This window comes from Heteronotia binoei, chromosome 14 (assembly GCF_032191835.1).
Source record: "Heteronotia binoei isolate CCM8104 ecotype False Entrance Well chromosome 14, APGP_CSIRO_Hbin_v1, whole genome shotgun sequence".
NCBI lineage: Eukaryota > Metazoa > Chordata > Lepidosauria > Squamata > Gekkonidae > Heteronotia > Heteronotia binoei.
Window position 1 is genome coordinate 15,189,391 of NC_083236.1, and position 20,118 is coordinate 15,209,508.

The following is a 20,118-nucleotide window of genomic DNA, read 5'->3' on the forward strand; positions in this document are numbered from 1 at the left end:
TGAACCTGGGACCTTCTGCTTACCAAGCAGATGCTCTACTACTGAGCCACCGTCCCTCCTTTTTGGCTCAAAAAAGTTGGGAACCCCTGAAATAGAGTGTTGAGTGTAGGCATAGCTAGGAAAGGGAGATGTGGCATTTGCTTCCAAAGTATATAGTGATGGCTTTAAAAGGGGATTAGATGGCTTTGTATAGAATCAGTCTTATCAATGGCTACTAGCCATGGTGACTGAGGGGAACCTCTACATTCAGAGGCACTAAATCTCTGAATCCCAGAGCCAAGAGGTAACCTCAGGGGAAGGCCTCGGCCTCTGTGCCCTCTTGTTGATCCTTCAGAGGAACTGATTGGCCACTGTGTGAGACAGGATGCTGGACTAGATGGACCACTGGTCAGATCCAGCAAGGTTCTTCTTGTATTCTTATGTTCTTCCCTGATAGCTAGCCAGAGAGGCAAATAGTAACCAAACTATCTTGATGGGGGGAGGGGGTTGTTGCTGCTAGCAAAAATCCTGTCCTTGCAGAGCAGGCTGAAAAATGAGGGCCTTTGGTCCAAATTCTCTCAGGCTCAGTATGGAAATCTGATACTCATTTACAGTGAGGAGTTGTGAATGTCAGTTGTGAACTTGAAAAGCTCTCTCATTTCAGCCCTAGACATAAAGATTAATGAGCCGATTGCAGAGTGCTTTGTTTGCTGATGAAGCACGATATAACTTAATAACTTCTTCTTATCTAGCTCCCGTTGCTGAATAAAATGATGCAGAATCAAATCCTCTGTTCCATTTTGTCACCTCTCCCAATCCCGGGAGCTGAGGGGCCTCATCTCTTTCCTGGCCGGAGAGCTTTCTCTTTGTCTCCAGCCAACTTTCCCCCATTCTCTGATATCCTGCTGTGCTCCTCCTGTTTTCCACTTCCTCCTTTCTTTCCTCAAATGACTCAGATCTTGTCTCCCTTCTTTTCCCCTTCTGAATTTCACTCCCCCCCCCCCCTCTGATTTGTTAGACCTTCTCCTCTGCCTAACCCCACACCCTTATGAAGATACACTGGAGAACGAAGACTTTTGTTCTTACGATGGCCATCATAAGAACATAAGAGAAGCCATGTTGAATCAGGCCAATGGTCCATCCAGTCCAACACCCTTGTGTCACACAGTGGCCAAAACCCAGCTGCCATCAGGAGGTCCACCAGTGAGGCCAGAACTCCAGAAGCCCTCCCACTGTGCCCTCCCCAAGCACAAAAAATACAGAGCATCACTGCCCCAGAAAGAGTGTTCCTTCTATACCTTGTGGCTAAGAGCCACTGATGAACCTTGTTCCAGATGTTTATCCAGTTCCTTCTTGAAGCTGTCTGTGCTTGTAGCTGCCATTACTTCCTACAGAAGTGAATTCCACATCTCAATGACTCTTCGGGTGAAGAAGGACTTCCTTATATCTGTTCTGAACCTACTGCTCATTAATTTCATTGAGTGCCTACGTGTCTTTGTATTGTGAGAAAGGGAGAAAAGTACTTCCATCCTGTGCTCCAAGGTCAGCCCACCTACAAGGATCATCTTTTCCTTCTCCCATCAGGTGCTGAGTCTATGCTCAGAGTCCTCGTTGCGCCTCTGGATCTACTTCCCTGCTTTTCATTCCCTCTCTCCAGCTCTTCTGTCATCTGGGCACTTCTTCCCCTGGGAGCTGGGATGCTTCACTGCTCTGCTGTCCGGTTGCCTGCTCCAGGGGTTAGAAGCCCCTTCGTGGGCTCAACATTCACACAAGGATATCAAGTTGCTAACTGGGAGGGGGAGCAAAGAGGCTGGTTATGCTGCCCAAGAGTGTACAGCACAGTATACGGAGGGCAGTAGGGGGGGAAAGCAGGCTCACAACTGAAGGCACACCTAGAGGAAACTAGGCAATTGAATCCGAGTTCAGATTTCCCACCAGAAGCCTCTGAGTGTGGTTGGAGCAATATGACACTGAGGGAGGCAAGGAGGTGATTTTGATTAGGATAAGGGAACTCTCTTCTGTTCTGCAGCCGAAAGCTTTATAGCCCCTTCTCTAGCACTAGGCTGTGTGTCAACTGGAACTCAGAGAGAGTCAAGCGTATTGTACAGACGTTCCAATTCCCCCTGATTCTTGTGACCTCTCCCCTCTTTCCCCAAGTCCCGTCACGAGACTCCTGCTTTCTCTCCTCCTCTCTGCTTGAGTCTTCAGCCTGCCCTCTATGCCTACTAGGGATGGCCGCCTCTAGGTGGGGCCTGGGGATCCTCCAGAATTACAGCTCTCTGGCATTGTACCCCACTCAGCTCCCTCTTCTCTCCAGGCTCTACCCTCAAATCTCCAGGAGATTCCCAACCAGGGGCTGGCAACCCTACCCCGCCAGAGGTCAAGGTGAAACCGGCAGCCCCACATGGCCATGAGCACAAATGGTTTTAAGGGGGTGGGGGAGGTTTACGTGGATCCATGGAGGAGAGGCCCATCAGATACAACTAGGAATGGTGACTAAAGAGAATCGCCATATTCGCTGAATGCCAGTGGCAGCAGCCTAGGTCAGGGAAGGTCTCTGTGCCCTGTTATCAGCCCTCCTGGTTGGCCTTTATGTGAGGCAGGACGCTGGACTATATGGCTCTCTGGTCTGAAACAGCAGGCTTTTTAATCGATCGATTTACTTTACGTATATCCCACCTTCTTCCCCAGGGGAGACCCAAACCGGCTTCTGTTGTTCTCCTCTCCTTCATTTGATCCTCCCCACAACCCTGTGAGGTGGGCTATGCTAAGAGCGTGTGACTAGCCCAAGCAGGGCCAGTGCGTGGGAGTAGGCCAACTAGGTGGCAGCCTAGGGCGTCACCTGGCCTAGGGGCGCCACGAGGCACCCCCTCTCCGCACACCCGCTCGAGTCCGGACTTTGACCAGACTTCGGGAAGCCTGGGCGAAGTGGGGGTGAGGCCACGAGCACCCACTGCACTCTGGTCCTGACTTTGCCCAGGCTCCCCGAAGGTGGGGAAGCCTGGGAGAAATTGATGAGGGGGCCTGACAGCCTTCTGGATTCTAAGTTCTTAGAACTCCGGAAGCCTGGGCGAAGTGGGGGGGTGGGGCGTGTCAGTGACATCATCAATGATGTCATTGGGGACGCGCACGCATAGTTGCACAAAAAGGGATACCGGGGGTAGAAGAGGGGCGGTAGAGTGAGGTTTGGCCTCAGACACAGGAAAGTCTAGCGCCGGGCCTGGGTCCAAGGTCACCCAGTCAGCTTCCACAACAGAGTGGGGATTTGAACCTGAGCTCCCCAGACGCTAGTCTGACACTTCAACCAGGCTGCTGCTACTTAACGTTCTTTTTCTCTCTGCTCCCTGTATCCTTTTTTTCCCCCTGCTTCTTCTTTGGCTCTGCTTCTGCAAATGACTGTCTGGCCTGCGAAGCCGGGAGAAGGAGGATCTGACATCTGGTCACTGCTGGGTTGTTGCTGACTCCGGGCCCCCTTTCCATCCACTCGCATTCATCGCACGGCTTGGTACTCTGGTGCCCTCTGGGGCTGCAGGACCCATGCCGGCATCTTGGGCACGATCCTAGCTCATGAGAAGAAGCTCGTCTGTTCGGGACGACTGCGGCAGCACACCCCAGGTCGCCACAGAGGATGTTTAGCAGGAGACCACCACAGTCCTTGCTCTGTTGTGCTTGCACTGCGCTCTCTCCACTGCGCTCAGCCTTTGTATTTGTAGGCGTGTGTACGCTTTGCAATGCAGCTAAACAAGAGAGTGTGTGAGGCAGCCCTTAACGCAAAGGTAGTCCCCCGCACAAGCCCCAGTCGTTTCCGACTCTGGGGTGACGTTGCTTTCACGTTTTCACGGCAGACTTTTTAAATGGAGCAGTTTGCCATTGCCTTCCCCAGTCCATCTACGCTTTCCCCCCAGCAAGCTGGGGACTCATTTGACCGACCTCGGAAGGATGGAAGGCTGAGTCAACCTCAAGCCAGCTACCTGAACCCAGCTTCCGCTGGGATCGAACTCAGGTCGTGAGCAGAGTACAGCTGCAGTACAGCTGTGCTCCACAGAGCTCTTAGAAACCTCATAACTTGCTCTCGCTGGAACCAGGAGGCTCTTTTGCTTTTTGTAAGAGGAAATGTGCTCTCCCAGGAGTTTTTCCAAGGTTCAGCATCCCCACCCCCCCAGCGAGTTTGCCAGTACACGTGCCAAGGACCCTCCCGGGCACAATGGAAGACATATTTATTTCTTTTTGCACTTGGTTGCTCTTCGTCCCTGACTAGAATGGCTTATTAGAGGCTTTGCCCGCCTGGTGTGAGGTGTCGGCTTTTAATATTTTCTGTCTTATCACACGGAGACCTGCAGTCCATCGGGCAAGTTAATAAATACACAGACATGATTGACACGGCCACCTCAGTCCCCTAAAGGCACCTCTGTTTATCTTCCCCAATTTAATGCAAAGAGCTGAGCCTCCTCAAGGAGAGGATGGATGATTAACTGACAGAGGTGCCCACATCACCAAACACTTCCCCCTCTGCGCTCTCCCCAAAGCAGTGAGTCATAGAGGTACAACTGGCTGCCGTTGACTCTAGGTATTCATAGCCATAGGGCAGTTTTTGCTCCCCCTCCGTGCCCTTTCCACTCCTCACAGAGATGCTCCCCAGGGCAGCCTCGGCCTTTTAGGCACATCTCAGCTTGAAACAAGTGGGCCATTCTCAGGAAAAGAGTTGTAGATTACACACACGCACAAACACCTCTATAAAATATATAATTTTTTGTCCAAGGAGTATAGATTTCAGTCCCATAGGAGATCTCGTGATAAAGGTCTCTCCCGAAACAGCCAGCATTTGTCGAAATCCCTCTGCGAGAGATTTCTAGCTCATTGTTCGAAAGAAAAAAAATAGTCATCATCATCAGAAGAATTTGGTGTGCAGGAAAGTGGAAGGATATTCTTGGCCAGGCTGGGTGCCAAGAGGCAGCTGTGCCAAGGCATCTCAGCTGTAACCTGCAGCCTCCCTTGCTATTCCCAATGTTGGTTCTTTGCCCGGTGCTGCCAACGCGCATCAGCGCTGACCAGCAACACCCCCTGCTATTCCTGCCCTCGCTACCCACACAGCTCTGACCTATCGTGACCCCTCCCTGGGCCAAGCATGCAACATTGCCTGAGCCCTGGGAGTGCAGCGACGTGGGTCTGTGCTCTGCTGAGGGGGGCCTCTTGCCGCTGGAGCCGGGGGCTCTTCCGTGGCACGCTTCCAGCTGGGCAGCCTTTGCAGAGAACATGGGCTGTCTTCAGCAGGGCAGGCGCATCGTCTTCTGTCCATGAGTCAGTCTCCAGCTTGGCAGAGCAGCTCAGCAGAGCTCCGTTCAGGATGAGGCTCAGTGCTCCAATGTCCCTGTTTATGTGGCACACCTGTCCTCCTGGCTGGGGAAAGTGGCTTTCCCCTCCCTTCCAGCTTGTCGAGATTGTTTCCTGTACGTGAACCAAATAATTGGTTGCAAGTGTGAAGCCTCCATCCTCTTTGCTGGGAGCAAGATGGGACGCCAGCCACCTGGCTCCGCAGGCTGCTGGCTTCCAGGTGCAACCGTCATCCGTGCCACCTGCCAACAACACTTGGAGCCCCGCTCACCTCTGCTGCAGTCTCCTTTGCAAAAGCACAAGCAGAAGAAGGAGAAGGAGCAGCAACTGCCAGGGCTAGTCGAGAGGGGTGTGATGTTAACAGGGTTTGGGGGAGAGGGGAGGGAATGAGCAGAACAGGCCCATGAGGAAATCGGGTCACATGTCCCCGTTCTCACTCTCCACAGCTCAGTCCTGAACTGAACAACTCCTGGCATGGAGCGAGGAGAGAGAGAGAGAGAGAGAGAGGGAGAGCATGCACTGTCATGTAAATGGTTGGTGGCGGGCAGGGCTTTTTTTTTGGTAGAAAAAGCCAGCAGGAACTCATTGGCATATTAGGCCACACCCCCTGACATCACCATTGTTTCACACACCTCCTGACACCAAGCCAGCAGGAACTGCATTCCTGTGTGTTCCTGCTAAAAAAAAAAAAGCCCTGCCTACTCATTGAGCCAAGTGTTTCCTTTTGTGTCCTCCCATCCCCTAAACGGGTTGGGAAGAAGAAGAAGAAGAAGAAGAAGAAGAAGAAGAAGAAGAAGAAGAAGAAGAAGAAGAAGAAGAAGAAGAAGAAGAAGAAGAAGAAGAAGAAGAAGAAGAAGAAGAAGAAGAAGAAGACTGCAGATTTATACCCCGCCCTTCTCCCTGAATCAGAGACTCACAGCGGCTCACAATCTCCTGTATCTTCTCCCCCCACAACAGACACTCTGTGAGGTGGGTGGGGCTGAGAGGGCTCTCACAGCAGCTGCCCATTCAAGGACAACCTCTGCCAGAGCTATGGCTGACCCAAGGCCATTCCAAGCAGGTGCAAGTGGAGGAGTGGGGAATCAAACCCGGTTCTCCCAGATAAGAATCCGCACACTTAACCACTACACCAAACTGGCTAGAGGAGTTCTCTCTATCCATTCTCTCCACCCCATGCATAAGCTTATAAATCTCTATCATGTCCTCCTTAGTAATATCTTTTCTAAACTGAAAAAACCCCGACTCTCCAACCTATCTTCTTAGGGAAGGTGTTCCAAACCCTTAGTCATCTTGGTTGCCCAAGTGTCCTCTATATTTTTTTTCCTAGTTCTGCAATACATTTTTGAAATACAGCAACCAGAACCGGGTGCAGTATTTCAAAGGAGTTTTGTACAAGGGCTGTTTTATTTTCACTTTTCTTCCTAATAATCCTGCAGATAGTAACTAACCTGGACTGGCTAGAGATGACAATTATACCACACAGCTGCAACCAGTGTGATAAAATTGTCTTTACTAGCTCAGCTGGCAAAATGAAATACGTGACCAAGGTATCCCACAGGGCGAGAGAGCGTATCCCAGAGTCATTTGGTCCTCTGTTATCAACTCACAACTTTAGATCTTGTAGAACAAACAGCATATAATCGTTTGGATGTTTACTTGATTCCTTTCAACTGGAGAACAAAAGCATACTTTTGTGTCTTTAGCAAAAGCTCACTCTGAATTGCCAAACAGCTATATGGAAGAGACGGAGGGCTCCAGGATACAATCAGATGTTTTATAGGAGGCCTTCCTATACTTGGACATCTGATGAGGTCACCGGTATACCTGGGGGAGGGGCATCTTCAGTTGCTGAGATCATAAACACTGAAAAACTGCTCTACTGTACACAGAATGTGCACAGATGTATTATCTGGAAGACATCCATGTATTTCTTTCCACCCACCAACTGAATGCTTAGGGCGGCCATGGACCTCTCTTATCCCCAGTCATTTATTTTCTAAACTGGAAAGTCCCTGAAGCTTCTCCTGCCTGAAGTATCTTGAATCCTTGAACCTCTTTCAGGTCTTGTCCTGCCTTCCATGTATGCTGAGGTTACCAGATGTCCTCTTCTTTTGGTGTCTGTCCTTTTGTGGGATCTTAAAAAAACCCCCAACAACTTATGAAAATATCCTCTTTTAAGGTTGGGTTGGTAGGTGAGGGATATTCCTAGTTAGTAGCAACCGCCACCACTTAAATAGTAAGGGGCATTTAAAATGAGATTTGTAATAGTACTCACTTGTTGGAAGTCATTAGTTGGGAAATATGTCCTCTTTTTTGCTTTTAAAATATGGTAGCCCTAAAGTATGGATTTCTTTGGAAGGCAGGTTTCTCTGTAAACCATTCCTCCATCATTAGTCCACGCCTCATCTATCCCTTCGCTGATTCTTGTCATTCACTATATTCTTTACGTGTTAGTTCATGGAGGTTGTTGGCCATCTCGAAGATCTACCATCACCTCAGCGGCACGGATAAGAAATAAAAACAGACCCCAGGGGGTTTCTCTGCTCAGACCTTTAGCCACAGGCAGGGGCTGGTTCCACCCTACTGGCAGTGAGCATCCGCTGGCCTCCCTGCAGCATCTGGTGTTCCTAAAGAAAACCGAGAAGGGGTGGTGGTGCCCATTGCAGGGTGTGTAGACACAACATTTTCACTTATTGACTAGTATTGTCTTTCACATGATGGTTGCCAGGTTAGCACAACTTGCTGGAAGGAGATCTGGGTTCAGCCCCACCCCAGTCTCCACCCTCTTTAGCAGCAGGCCTGCCCTCCAAGGGTGGGAGATCAAGGGCATGGGGCTGGGTTGCTCTCTGGCGGCACCTACTGGCCTTGGGAAGAGAACATAGGGTTGTCGACCTCCATGTGGTGGTTGGAAAATTCCCTGAATTACAGTTGGTGAAAGTGGCTGTTTTGGAAGGTGGACTCTGGGGCATGATACCCTGCTGAGGTCCCTCTTCAAACTGCTTTCCCTGAGCGCTACCTTCCAAATCTCCAGGTATTTCCCAACCCAGATATCTGGCAACCGTAATATGTCATGGCTGACTGTTGGACTGGTTCTTCCCCTGCCCAATGAACAGGCATGGCTGGCTGGGGACCCTGGAAGTATGGTTGCCGACCTCCAGGTGATGGCTGGAGATCTCTTAGGATGGCAACGGAGCTCAGCTCAACGCTCAGTGGTAGAGCATCTGCTTGGTAAGCAGAAGGTCCCAGGTTCAATCCCCGGCATCTCCAACTAAAAAGGGTCCAGGCAAATAGGTGTGAAAAACCTCCGCTTGAGACCCTGGAGAGCCGCTGCCAGTCTGAGTAGACAATACCGACTTGGATAGACCGAAGGTCGGGTTCAGTAGAAGGCAGCTTGGTATGTTCACAAGATCCTTCAGGCCCGGAGCCCCCGCTGAAGCCTCTTCGCGCCTCGCTGAGAGCAGAGAGCCTGCGTCGCCGCCTCGCTCCGGAGCCCCGGCCATGCCAGAGCCTCCCGCTCCCGCCCCCCTTCTCCCCTCCCTGCACCGCTGGGGCTTCACGGAGCTTGCAGAGCCTTCCAGGCCCCGAGGGGGAGGGGGAGAAAGAGTCCTTGAGTTCCTCCACCCATGTTTTTGGTCCTGGGGGGACAGCAGCAGGGCACCACCTGACGGGGGCTGGGTGCCCACAGGTTGTTGAGGAAGCCCCCGCCCCGCAGGTTGTGCTTCGATGCCCCTCGGGGGGGACTCGCCCCCCCCGCTCCGCCCCTACGGTGCCCCTCTTGCAGGGGAGGGGTGGGGGCAAAGCCTTGGGGAGCATTCCAAGGGGGGGGGACGCTGGAGGTCAGTGGTGGGGGCTGGAGGGGGAGTCCCCCCCCGCTCCGCCCCCACGGTGCCTCTCTTTCCTGTGATACGGAGCGGGGGGGGGGACTCCCCCTCCAGCCCCCACCACTGACCTCCAGCGTCCCCCCCCCCCTTGGAATGCTCTCCAAGGCTTTGCCCCCCTCCCCTGCTCATCTCCTTCACTTGGGTGGGGTGAAAACGGGGGGGGGGGAGAGAGAGTTTGGACGACCCCAACAAAGTGGCGCTCCCTCCCCTCCCCCTTCCCCTCCCTCTGCCCCTCTGTCTCTCCCCCCTCCTTCCCCTTCTGTTTTTCTTTCTTCTCTTCTCTCCACGTCCCCCTCTCTCCCCCCTCTCCTGCCTTCTCCCTCTGCACTCCCCAGCCCCTCCGTCTCCCCCTCTTCCTTCCTTCCTTCCTCTCCGTCTCTCCTCCTCCTCCTCCTCCTCTCTCCCTTTCCCTTCCTCCCCCTCCCCGTCCCACTCCCTCCCTCTTGCTCTCTCTCTGGCTCCTTCGCTCGCCCCTTCTCTCCCTCCGCGAGTTCTTGCCGGCTTTCTCTCTCGGGCTCCGGCTTCCTTCCCTTCTTCCCGCGTCTCTCGCTCCCTCCCTCCCTCCCTCGCCGGGCCCCCCTCTCTCCTGCTCCTGGAGCGGCTCAGTCTCCGGGGAAAGCGGCGCCGCTCCGAAATCCCTTAAGTGGATGGATGGTTAACAGCTTAGCCGCCCGGCTCGCGGAGCCTGCGCTTCCCGCACGACGGGCCCCGATCCCGTGCCGTGCGCCGGAGGGGGGGGGGAGTGTCGGGCAGCGGAGCCTTTCCGGGGCTCTCCCGGGGGCCAGCGCAGCTGGGAGGGCGCGAAGGGGCTCGGGGCCCTTGGGCGGAACCGAGCAGGGGCTGTCCTGGGACCCCCGGCCCAACGAGAAGAGCCCCACCGGGCCGGTGCAGGCTGGCTGTGGGAGCAGCGGTGGAGACCCCCACCCCCTCCCGCGGGGCCCGGATCCGGGGGAAGGCCGCGGGGCAGGAGGGCGCACGTCAGGAAGGCTGGGGCTGACCCACGGACCTGCAGGCAGGCGGGGGGGGGGGATCCGAGGGCTCCGGGGACCTGCCCGGAAGAGGCCCGGTTGCTTGCCGGGATCGACCCCCCCTCCTCCTCCTCGTGAGGAGCCAAGGGCTCGGGCCCCTTCAAGCCTCCGCGGGCTGCCGGAGGGGCCACCTGGAGGGCGGGGGGGGGGGGCGGGATCCGCAAGAATCCCTCTTGATCCGGCTGTCTGGGCTGTAATCCCCTCGCCGGGTAATGAGAAGCAAAGCCGGCCTTCCAGGGGGCACGCGGCGGGCGGCCGGCCAACGCAATCAATTCGGCCGCGGCTTAACCATCTGCTTAAAGGTTCGGCAGCCCCGCGCGGGGCTCCGCTCTCCAGCTCGGGCGGATCGGCCTTCCGACGTGCCGGGGCCCCTTGCCTCCAGCCGCGGGGGGAGAAGAAGCGAGCGCGGGACGTCCCTCCCGGCAGGGTTGGCAAGGGGCGCGGGAGCGGAGACGGGGCGGGGCTGAGGCTGCCGGGGGGGCTGCAGCGGCGAAGAGGTGAAGCGCCGCCTCCTGCGCCTGGGCTGGCGGGGCCGGGGCTCGACGGCTCTGTCCACCAATGCGGTGCTGAAATGGCGCGCGGCGCCTCCCCCGGCCGCGAAGTGGCGGCGCGGCGGGTGAGCAGGAGGCGGCGGCGGAGCGGCGGGGCTGGTCGGCGGGCCCACTGATGCAGCGGCGGGCGGGCGGCGGGGCTCCCCGCGGGGCTCCGGCGCTGCTGCTGCTGCTGGCGCTGCTGGCGGGGGCGGGCGGCGGGCAGCTGCGCTACTCGGTGCCGGAGGAGCTGGAGCACGGCGCCTTCGTGGCCAACCTGGCCGAGGACCTGGGGCTGGACGTCTCCCGGCTGTCGGCGCGCCGCTTCCGCCTGGTCTCCCGGGCGGGGGCCCGGCAGCACCTGGAGGTCAACCTGGAGAACGGGATCCTCTTCGTCAACGAGAAGATCGACCGCGAGGCGGTGTGCGGGGCGGGCCGGGGGGGCGTCGGGGGCGGCGCGTGCCTGCTCCACCTGCAGCTGGTCATCGAGAGCCCGCTGGAGCTGCACCGCGTCGAGGTGGAGGTGCTGGACATCAACGACAACGCGCCGCGCTTCCCGTGGCAGGAGTACGTGCTCGAGGTGGCCGAGTCGGCGCTGCCCGGCGCCCGCTTCCCCCTCGAGAGCGCCCACGACCCGGACGTGGGCTCCAACGCGCTGCGCACCTACCGCCTCAGCCCCAACGGCTTCTTCTCGCTGGAGGTGCAGACGCGCAGCGACGGCAGCAAGTTCGCCGAGCTCGTCCTCGAGCGCGGCCTCGACCGCGAGCAGCAGCGCAGCCACCGCGTCCTCCTCACCGCCCTCGACGGCGGCGTCCCCGAGCGCTCCGGCACCGCCCGCGTGGTGGTCACCGTCCTCGACGCCAACGACAACGTGCCCGTCTTCGAGCGGGCCTCCTACAGCGTCAGCCTGCCCGAGGACGCGCCCAAAGGCACGCTGGTGGTCCGCCTCAACGCCACCGACCTGGACGAGGGCGCCAACGGCGAGGTGGAGTACTCCTTCAGCGGCCACGCCCCGCCGCCCGTGCGGGAGCTCTTTGCCGTCGAGGCCCGCAGCGGCCAGGTGCGCCTCAAGGGCCAGCTGGACTACGAGCGCGCCAGCCTCCACGAGCTCTACGTGCAGGCCAAGGACCGCGGGCCCTCCGCCGTGGCCGTCCACTGCCGGGTGCTGGTGCACCTCCTCGACGTCAACGACAATGCTCCCGAGGTGACCCTCACCTCCGTCTCCACGCCGGTCTCCGAGGACGCCCCGCCGGGCACCGTCATCGCCGTCATCAGCGTCCTGGACCGCGACTCCGGCGACAACGGGCAGGTGAGCTGCGAGCTCCCCGCCGACGTGCCCTTCCAGCTGCGCTCCTCCTTCCACAACTACTACACCCTGGTGACCACTGAGGCCCTCGACCGGGAGGCGGTGGCCGAGTACAACCTCAGCATCACGGCGCGGGACCGCGGCTCCCCGGCGCTGGCCACCCGCCAGACGCTCGGGGTCCAGGTGTCCGACGTGAACGACAACGCGCCCCGCTTCCTGCAGCCCTCCTACAGCGTCTACGTGCTGGAGAACAACGCGCCGGGGGCCTCCATCTGCTCGGTCAGCGCGCGGGACCCCGACGCCAGCCAGAACGCCTACCTGGCCTACTCCATCGCTGAGGGGCAGATCCAGGGCATGCCGGTGGCCACCTACGTCTCCATCAACTCGGACAGCGGGCACATGTACGCGCTGCGCTCCCTCGACTACGAGCAGATCCGCAGCTTCCAGGTGCACGTGCTGGCCCAGGACGCCGGCTTCCCCCCGCTCAGCAGCAACGTGACCGTCCACGTCTTCGTGCTCGACCAGAACGACAACGCGCCGGTCGTCGTGGCGCCGGTGCCGCGCAACGGCTCGCTGGCCGTCGAGGTGGTGCCCCGCTCCGCGGACCCGGGCTACCTGGTGGGCAAAGTGTCCGCCGTGGACGCCGACGCCGGGCAGAACTCGCGCCTCTCCTATCAGCTGGTGCAAGCCACGGAGGCCAGCCTCTTCAGCGTGGCCCTCTACACCGGGGAGATCCGCACCGTGCGCGCCTTCCAGGACAAAGACGCCCCCCGCCAGCGGCTGGTCATCCAGGTGCGCGACAACGGGCAGCCGCCGCTCTCGGCCTCCGTCTCGCTGCTGCTCTCGGTGGTGGACAGCGTGCCCGAGGTGCTCTCCGACTTCAGCGAGTTCCCGCTGGGCCCCGAGGCCCCCTCGTCGCCCCTCACCCTCTACCTGATCGTCTCGCTGGGCTCGGTCTCCTTCACCTTCCTCGTGGCCATCGTCATCCTCACCGCCGTCAAGTGCCACAAGGACCGCCTCACCTTGCGGGACTACGGATGCTCCTTCCCCCCCGCCGCCGCCGCCTGCTGCTGCTGCCGCCGCCGCCGCGGCTCCTGCCAGCACCCGCCCGCCCCGTCGGAGCTCTTCAAGCACGCCAACAACGCCAACCCTCCGCCGGGCGCCGCGGGGAACAAGGCGCCGGCGGGCTGCGGCGATGGCGGGGCTCTGGGCGGCCCCCCGGGCTACTGCTACAAAGTCTGCCTCACCCCGGAGTCGGCCAAGAGCGACTTCATGTTCTTGAAGCCCTACAGCCCCCCGGAGCCGCCCAGGAACAACGAGAAAGGCCCTCCGAAGGGGCCCGCCGCCCGAGGCGCCAAGAACGCCCCGCAGCCCTCCAGCCAGGTAAGCTCCCGGGCGCTGGGGCGGGAGGGAGGGCGGGGGGAGCCCAGAAGAACCTGCGGAGCCCCCCTCCCCCGCTGAACCCCCCCCCCAGCCGCCCCCCCCCCCCCAGCCCCGCCACCGCCACGATATCCGGCGCCTTTCATTCCCCCGCAACTTTCCCAAGCTCATTACCGGCCCCTTTGATCAAGCGGCAGCGCCGACACGAGTCACCAACCATCCGGCAGCCCCCCTCCCCTCCCCGGAACTCCCGGCGGCGGCAACGTCAAGCGCCTTGCCAATTAGTTCCGACGCCTCCGGTGCCCATCAACGCCCAGGCGGGGAGCGGCTCTGCCCGCCCAGATGACAGCTCTTCCCGCGCCCCGACGGCTCCGCTCCGCCTAGGCCTGACTTGCCCCAGACTCCGCTCCCTCCTGCCCCGACGGAAAGGCTGCCCCGGGTCCCTGCAACCCCTTGGCCGCCGCCTTTCCGGAGGCGCAGGCAGGGCGGCTCTGAGCTGCCCCCGGACCATTTGCAGTGCTCCGTGAGCCACCAGGCAGGCAGTAGCCGAGGGGGGGGGGGTGCTGCGAAGATGGATGGGTCCCTTCTGCCGGGAGGCCTGCGCCTTCACTGGGGTTGCCTTGAAGAATGGACCGGTCATAGGCACAGCTCCGCGGACCGAGCTCTTGCAGACAGTGCACCATTAGCTGGATATGTCCTACCGAAACCTCAGCACCCCAGGCCACCAGGCCCTTCTTGACTTGCCTCCCCCCCATGTGCGTGCATGTGTGGAGAAAAAAAAGCAGTAGATAAGTGCACCTTTAAGACCAACTAAGTTTTATTCAGAATGTAAGCTTTCCTATGCACTTAAGCAGACTTCATCAGACAAAATGGGAATGGAAGCACCAAATCTTAATATAAGTGGGCAGTGTAGAATCATGGGAACGTTTTTAGCAGATTAAAGGAATCTCAATCTGTGTTTGTTAGTGTTAGGACAAAGCGGGGCTGAAAAAACACCGGAGGGTGATAAAAAAGCAGACTTCTGTTGTAGGTGTGAAGTGCCATAAATCTAGGTAACATTCTGCCTTTGTTAGTTTAAGTAGAGGGCATGGTTTCTCAAGAGGTTATAACACCCATTATAGTTTGCCATTAGGGAAAAAAAGGAAGATATGAAAATACAGGGGAGGATGAGTTGATATATGCAATAAGACAAACAGCCAATATCCCCCATACTGGGATCTATCCACATGTGTGGAAAAGGCCACACAAATCACAGCTGACAGATGGTGACCCCAGCAAGGGGCTTTCAAGGCAGAGGTGGTTGGCCATGGCCTTTCTCTGCAAAGTCTTCCCTGGTGGTCTCCCATCCAAGTACTAACCAGGGCCGACCTTGCTTAGCTTCTGAATTCTGAAGAGATCGGGCTGTATCTGGGGAGATTGGGGAGGGACGGTGGCTCAGTGGTAGAGCATCTGCTTGGGAAGCAGAAGGTCCCAGGTTCAATCCCTGGCATCTCCAAAAAGGGTCCAGGCAAGTAGGTTTGAAAAACCTCAGCTTGAGACCGTGGAGAGCCATGAATGGGGCTGTGGCTCAGTGGTAGAGCATCTGCTTGGTAAGCAGAAGGTCCCAGGTTCAATCCCTGGCATCTCCAAAAAAGGGTCCAGGCAAATAGGCGTGAAAATCCTCAGCTTGAGACCCTGGAGAGCCGCTGCCAGTCTGAGAAGACAATACTAACTTTGATGGACCGAGGGTCTGATTCAGTATAAGGCAGCTTCATATGTTCATATGTACCATACCACTTCCCCTCCTCTTCCCCCCAGTAAAATATTTTTCCTGAGCCAGTTGCCCTGTCACCAAAACACCCAGGGCTGTTGCTACTTCCCTCTCTCCCATCAAGCCTCCTGATCCTTTCCAAAATATCCCCCATCCTGCCCCACCCCAGCACCCCTGCTTCCCCCAGGCCACTGGTGCCATTCCGCCCCCACCCCCCCTGCAGTGTCCACATGCCACTCTGGTCTGCTGCACCACTCCACTGAGCGGCACTCTTTTATTCTGGTCACAGCGCTTGAAATCTGGGGAACAGCTGAAGTGACGGTGGTGGGGGTGGTGGAGGGGGCTTGAGGCTGCTGTATTATGCAGCAGGAACCACCGGCAGTGGTCTTTTAGTCGGACTGAGGTCACCCCAGCCTTGAAATTAGTTCAGGCATTTGCCTGGAGTGAGGCTCTGGAGAGACCTTGCAGACCTCATGCTCGATACCCTTCCAGCCAAGCATTAAAAAATCTGCCATTACAATTGCAAACATCCTATTGTGAAATGGTAAAGGGCTCCCAGTGGCGTTTGAATGTCATGAAGATGGCCATCCCATTCTCCTTTCCCCCTTCTTTGCAGGCAAAGCAGCCCAATACAGACCGACTGCCCTCGAAGACACAGCAATCAGCTCTGAAAAGGTACTAAGGGGGTTGGGCCGGGTCACTTCATCACAGTGCAATGACTGCTGAGCCCGTGGAGCCCACCTCCTAACTGAGCCTCCTTCTCTTTCTTTGCTCTGCATCTTTAGTTCACGGAGCCTGGAAGACATCGGGGGAGGCCGACGAGGAGGCCAGAAAGACCACGACAGGCTGCACACGCTGGTCACTCCGGTGTCTGGTGAGTTGTGGACGGCCGGGATCCCTGGAGCAAGTCCGCTTTATTTATTTCATTCATTTATAAGCCGCTTTTCACCCCAAGGGGGACTCACATCGGCTTACGTCATTCTCCTCTCCTCCATTTTTGTCCTCACAACAACCCTGTGAGGCAGCTTAGGCTGAGAGCGTGTGACTGGCCCAAGGTCTCCCAGCCGGATTTGAACCTGGATTTCCCAGGTCCTAGTCTGACACTCTTAACTGCTTCACCACACTGGCTCTCCTTACGAACTTCCAGTTTTGCATTCTCCCTATAAATTAATAGTTACGAGTGGCAGAACTGAGTTAACTGGGGTCAAATGTGCAGGAATGGGACTGAGATAGTTCACACGGTGCATGCATGCGTGTGCCCCACCCACCCCTTATCACAGCTGTGAAAGCATTTATTGACTTTGCATTCTGAGACGTTCCATACCCATGGAGGTGGATGTGGCATTTGCGGGCGACGTCTTGTAAACCAGGCATTTGAAAACCACTTCTCAAGAAATGCTTGGTGTCGAACTTGAATTCTGGCGTTGCTTGTTGATTCCTTCTCGTTTTGCAAAGAAGTGGGAAACAGAAAAATTAATAAAGCTGAGGAAGCTCATATGCCATCTGTTCCCCTGCTTCTTGGGCAATCCTTCTTTCAGTTGGTAATGTTTTGTTTCTTGCAGAGCTCCAGAAGGCACCTGGGGGCCCCAACAGCATCTGGACCCCGCCATATGCCCCCGTGTACACGCAGCATGCCTCACCCTTGGATTATCAACATAATGTGTATATCCCCGGGACCCCAACCATGCCTGCCACCAAGGATGGCCCCCCTTTTCTGGATCAGGAGGCCAAGAACAGCTTCTCTACCTTCGGGAAGAGGAAGAAAATGACTACCTATTGCGATATACATGACAACATGGTGATTAACAATAACCTGAAGTAATGCTTGCTTTTGACCAGTAGGGGGCGAGGAGTCTGTCCAGATCCTGCCCACCGTCCTGGTGAAGCTAGGGTGCAATTGTGGACCTTAGTCACCTGCAGCGTTCTGCCTGGAACCAGTAGCCGCAGGGGGTGGGGGTGGGGGGCCACTTTCCGTACAAGCAGCACAGCTTGGTAGACTGCAGAGCACTGCCCTGTCGAGACACTGTCTGCTCGTGCAATGCAGCTGGAGATAAGGTGGACAGTGACTGATAGCTCCTGGGCGGAGAGAAGAAATGGAAGGAAATCAAAAGAATGCGGATGAAAAACGTTCCTGTACCGTTTGGCAGGGCTGGTGGTTGCTCTCAGCAGAAGTTGCTGCATGACTGGCAGTCTGATGTTGGCTGTCCAGTGCTGACACGAACCATTGGTGTTCTATTACGAGACAAAACGGGTCTCCTGGGGGCCCCCCAAGGAGTCCACACAGCCATGGCCTCTCCTCTTCCATAAGTCTTTCAGTAACAGCCCCACTTTGTTAATGTTTGTGGTTTCTTTTCTTTTGGGGCTGTGTGAATTTAACCCCATGCAACTCTGTGTGTTTCTTTTTTAGCACATCAAAAATGGCTGCTAATGTGGAATATCATGAAAAGCCAAGAAAATACAGGAGATAAAAACTAATGCAATTTTGTGCTTCCTCAGCAAGAAGGTCTTCAGAAAACATGAATCACTCCATTACTGGGGATGGCGGGGCCCAGCATGCAAAACCGAATCCTTTTATTCCCTATTTCTACAAAAGATAAAAACATTGCCTGATGGGTTTTTTCCCCCCCTCCTCTATCAGACTCATTTGAATGCAAAACAAAGCACCGTAATGCGTGGACAGGAAAAGCCTGTTCCCATTGACATTAACATTGTGATTGAAAATTATGATGTTCTAAAAGAAAATTGTTTTGTTAAAAACAGAGCTTAGCAACTGACTTCAGGAGAAAACGGCAGAAGAGCGCTTCAACCATTTCCTCTTCCACAGAGCCCCTGCCATAACCTCTTGTTCCTTGTTGCATCCCTTCTTCCAATCTGGGAGTCTGAGGTTGGGCCAAGACAGGAACTAGACAGTCCTGGCGCCTTGGGATCCAGCCCACTGGGCGTATGCAAGAGTCCACCAGTTTATAGTGGGGCTTTCTTATCCTCTGAAGAGCCCCATGGTGCAGAGTGTTAAAGCTGCAGTACTGCAGTCCTAAGCTCTGCTCACAACCTGAGTTCAATCCCGGGTGGAAGCTGGGTTTTCAGGGAGCCGGCTCCAGGTTCACTCAGCCTTCCATCCTTCCGAGGTCGGTCAAATGAGTATCCAGCTTGCTGGGGGGAAAGCGTAGATGACTGGGGAAGGCAATGGCAAACCACCCCGTAAAAAGTCTGCCGTGAAAATGTGAAGCCAGGGCACAGGGAAGTGCTGAAGAGAGAAGGAAAGGCAGCACTAACCTGAGCCTGCTGGCACGCTGGCGGTAGATGTCTCTCAGGTACTTTGCTGCTAGGAGAGGAGGGATCCTGCCCTCTATAAATGGCACTGGCACAGTTTTTATTTGTGGGAGGCGCAGAGTGTTAAAGCTGCAGTACTGCATTCCTAAGCTCTGCTCATGACCTGAGTTCGATCCCCGGTGGAAGCTGGGTTTTCAGGTAGCCGGCTTGAGGTTGACTCAGCCCTCCATCCTTCCGAGGTCGGTCAAATGAGTACCCAGCTTGCTGGGTGGGGGGAAGTGTAAAAGACTGGGGAAGGCAATGGCAAACCACCTCATAAAAAGTCTGCCGTAAAAACGTTGTGAAAGCAACGTCATCCCAGAGTCGGAAATGACTTGTGCTTGCGCAGGGGACCTTTCCTTTCCTTTCCTTCTTATCCTCTGAGCAGCTCCCCAGTGGCCCGGGGAGCCAGGGCTTTGGGTTCTCTGTGCTCAACAATCAAAACAAACATCTGCATTAAGAAAAAGTAAATTCTATGGTTTGTGCACACGATGAAGATTTGTCGTCTCTCTTCTGCATCACTCGTCCAACCGTTGGCTTGATTTTGTATGATACCTTCTGGGCAGGGCTATGCTGGGCCATCAACCCCCATCCGAATCGCTGGCAGTCACATTTCCCTCTGGCTTGCGAGATATCAAATGCCATTGCCTGCTCCCTTTTGAGGCACATCTTGTAGCTAGACATTGGCTCGCTCGCTCTTTTTAAAATGAACGCCAAGAATCTCTGGATGCCAGATTCTGCAGCCGCTTCCCCATTTGCACTTTTTTCTCAGCTGTTGTGGATATCTGGCAACCGTACATGGTTTTTGAAGGGGCGAGGCTGGCAAGGGGGCAGCTCTTCAGGCTCTAAAATGGTACCCAAAGGGAATGGCCACCTTTGCCCTGCAATCTGCCACATTCAGGCAAGAGCCTGTGCCATCTTCTCATCTGCTAGCGACTTCATGTGGGTGGATATTGGCAGTTTCCGTGGGAGGTGACAATTCTGGATCTTTTAAAATGGCTAAATAGGCCACGCTTCTCCTGCTCTGCTTCTCCAAGCTTGGCTAATTTTAAAGGCAAAATGGAGCAGCTCTCCACTTTTAGATTCAGTGCTGAAAAACAAAAAACAAAGCCAGGGATGGGGGTGGGTGGGGAGAAAGGCTCCCCCCCACCCATGGAGGAGCACTTGCCTCAAAGGGACAGGACTGGCCAGCAGAAATCTTTGCCCTCGGCTTGTGGCAGCCTTTTCTTTGCTCCTTTGGGGAAGGTGCCTCTTCCTCTCTCCTGCCCCTTTGTCTCCAGCCTCTTCAGCTGCGGGCCTCTGGTCTTGGTACTGCATTTCTTCCAGACTTCTCAGGGTATTCAGCTGCCACTGGATTGGCTGCAGGGGAAGCAGTGATGCTTGCCAAGCCTGCGATGTCTGTCTGGTCTCGTAAGTCCCCTTTGCATGACCAAACTGGTGTAGCTGTATCCAGTCTTTTGCCCAAGGCAAAAGTGGCAGAGACCATCTGGCAGCCAGCAGGGCACAGGGAAGTGCTGAAGAGAGAAGGAAAGGCAGCACTAACCTGAGCCGGCTGGCAGTAGGTGTCTCTCAGGTACTTTGCCCAGCATCCTGGCTGCTAGGAGAGGAGAGATCCTGCCCTCTA

General features: G+C 56.2%; 2 protein-coding genes and 1 non-coding gene across 3 annotated transcripts; all 3 read left to right on the plus strand.

Annotated features, from left to right (window-relative positions):
* The first annotated feature begins 9,842 nt into the window (after positions 1 to 9,842).
* Positions 9,843 to 10,886, plus strand: LOC132582254 (basic salivary proline-rich protein 3-like). Its single transcript, XM_060253792.1, has one exon. It carries the CDS (start codon positions 9,843 to 9,845, stop codon positions 10,884 to 10,886), a length of 1,044 nt encoding a protein of 347 aa, XP_060109775.1.
* Positions 10,886 to 17,122, plus strand: LOC132582255 (protocadherin-10-like). Its single transcript, XM_060253793.1, has 4 exons — positions 10,886 to 13,438; positions 15,802 to 15,860; positions 15,971 to 16,059; positions 16,748 to 17,122. Exons 1-4 carry the CDS (start codon positions 10,886 to 10,888, stop codon positions 17,005 to 17,007), a joined length of 2,961 nt encoding a protein of 986 aa, XP_060109776.1. The 3' UTR covers positions 17,008 to 17,122.
* TRNAT-GGU (transfer RNA threonine (anticodon GGU)) lies at positions 14,992 to 15,063 on the plus strand. Its single transcript has one exon. It is a non-coding gene; the product is annotated as a tRNA-Thr (tRNA).
* Positions 17,123 to 20,118: the final 2,996 nt, after the last annotated feature.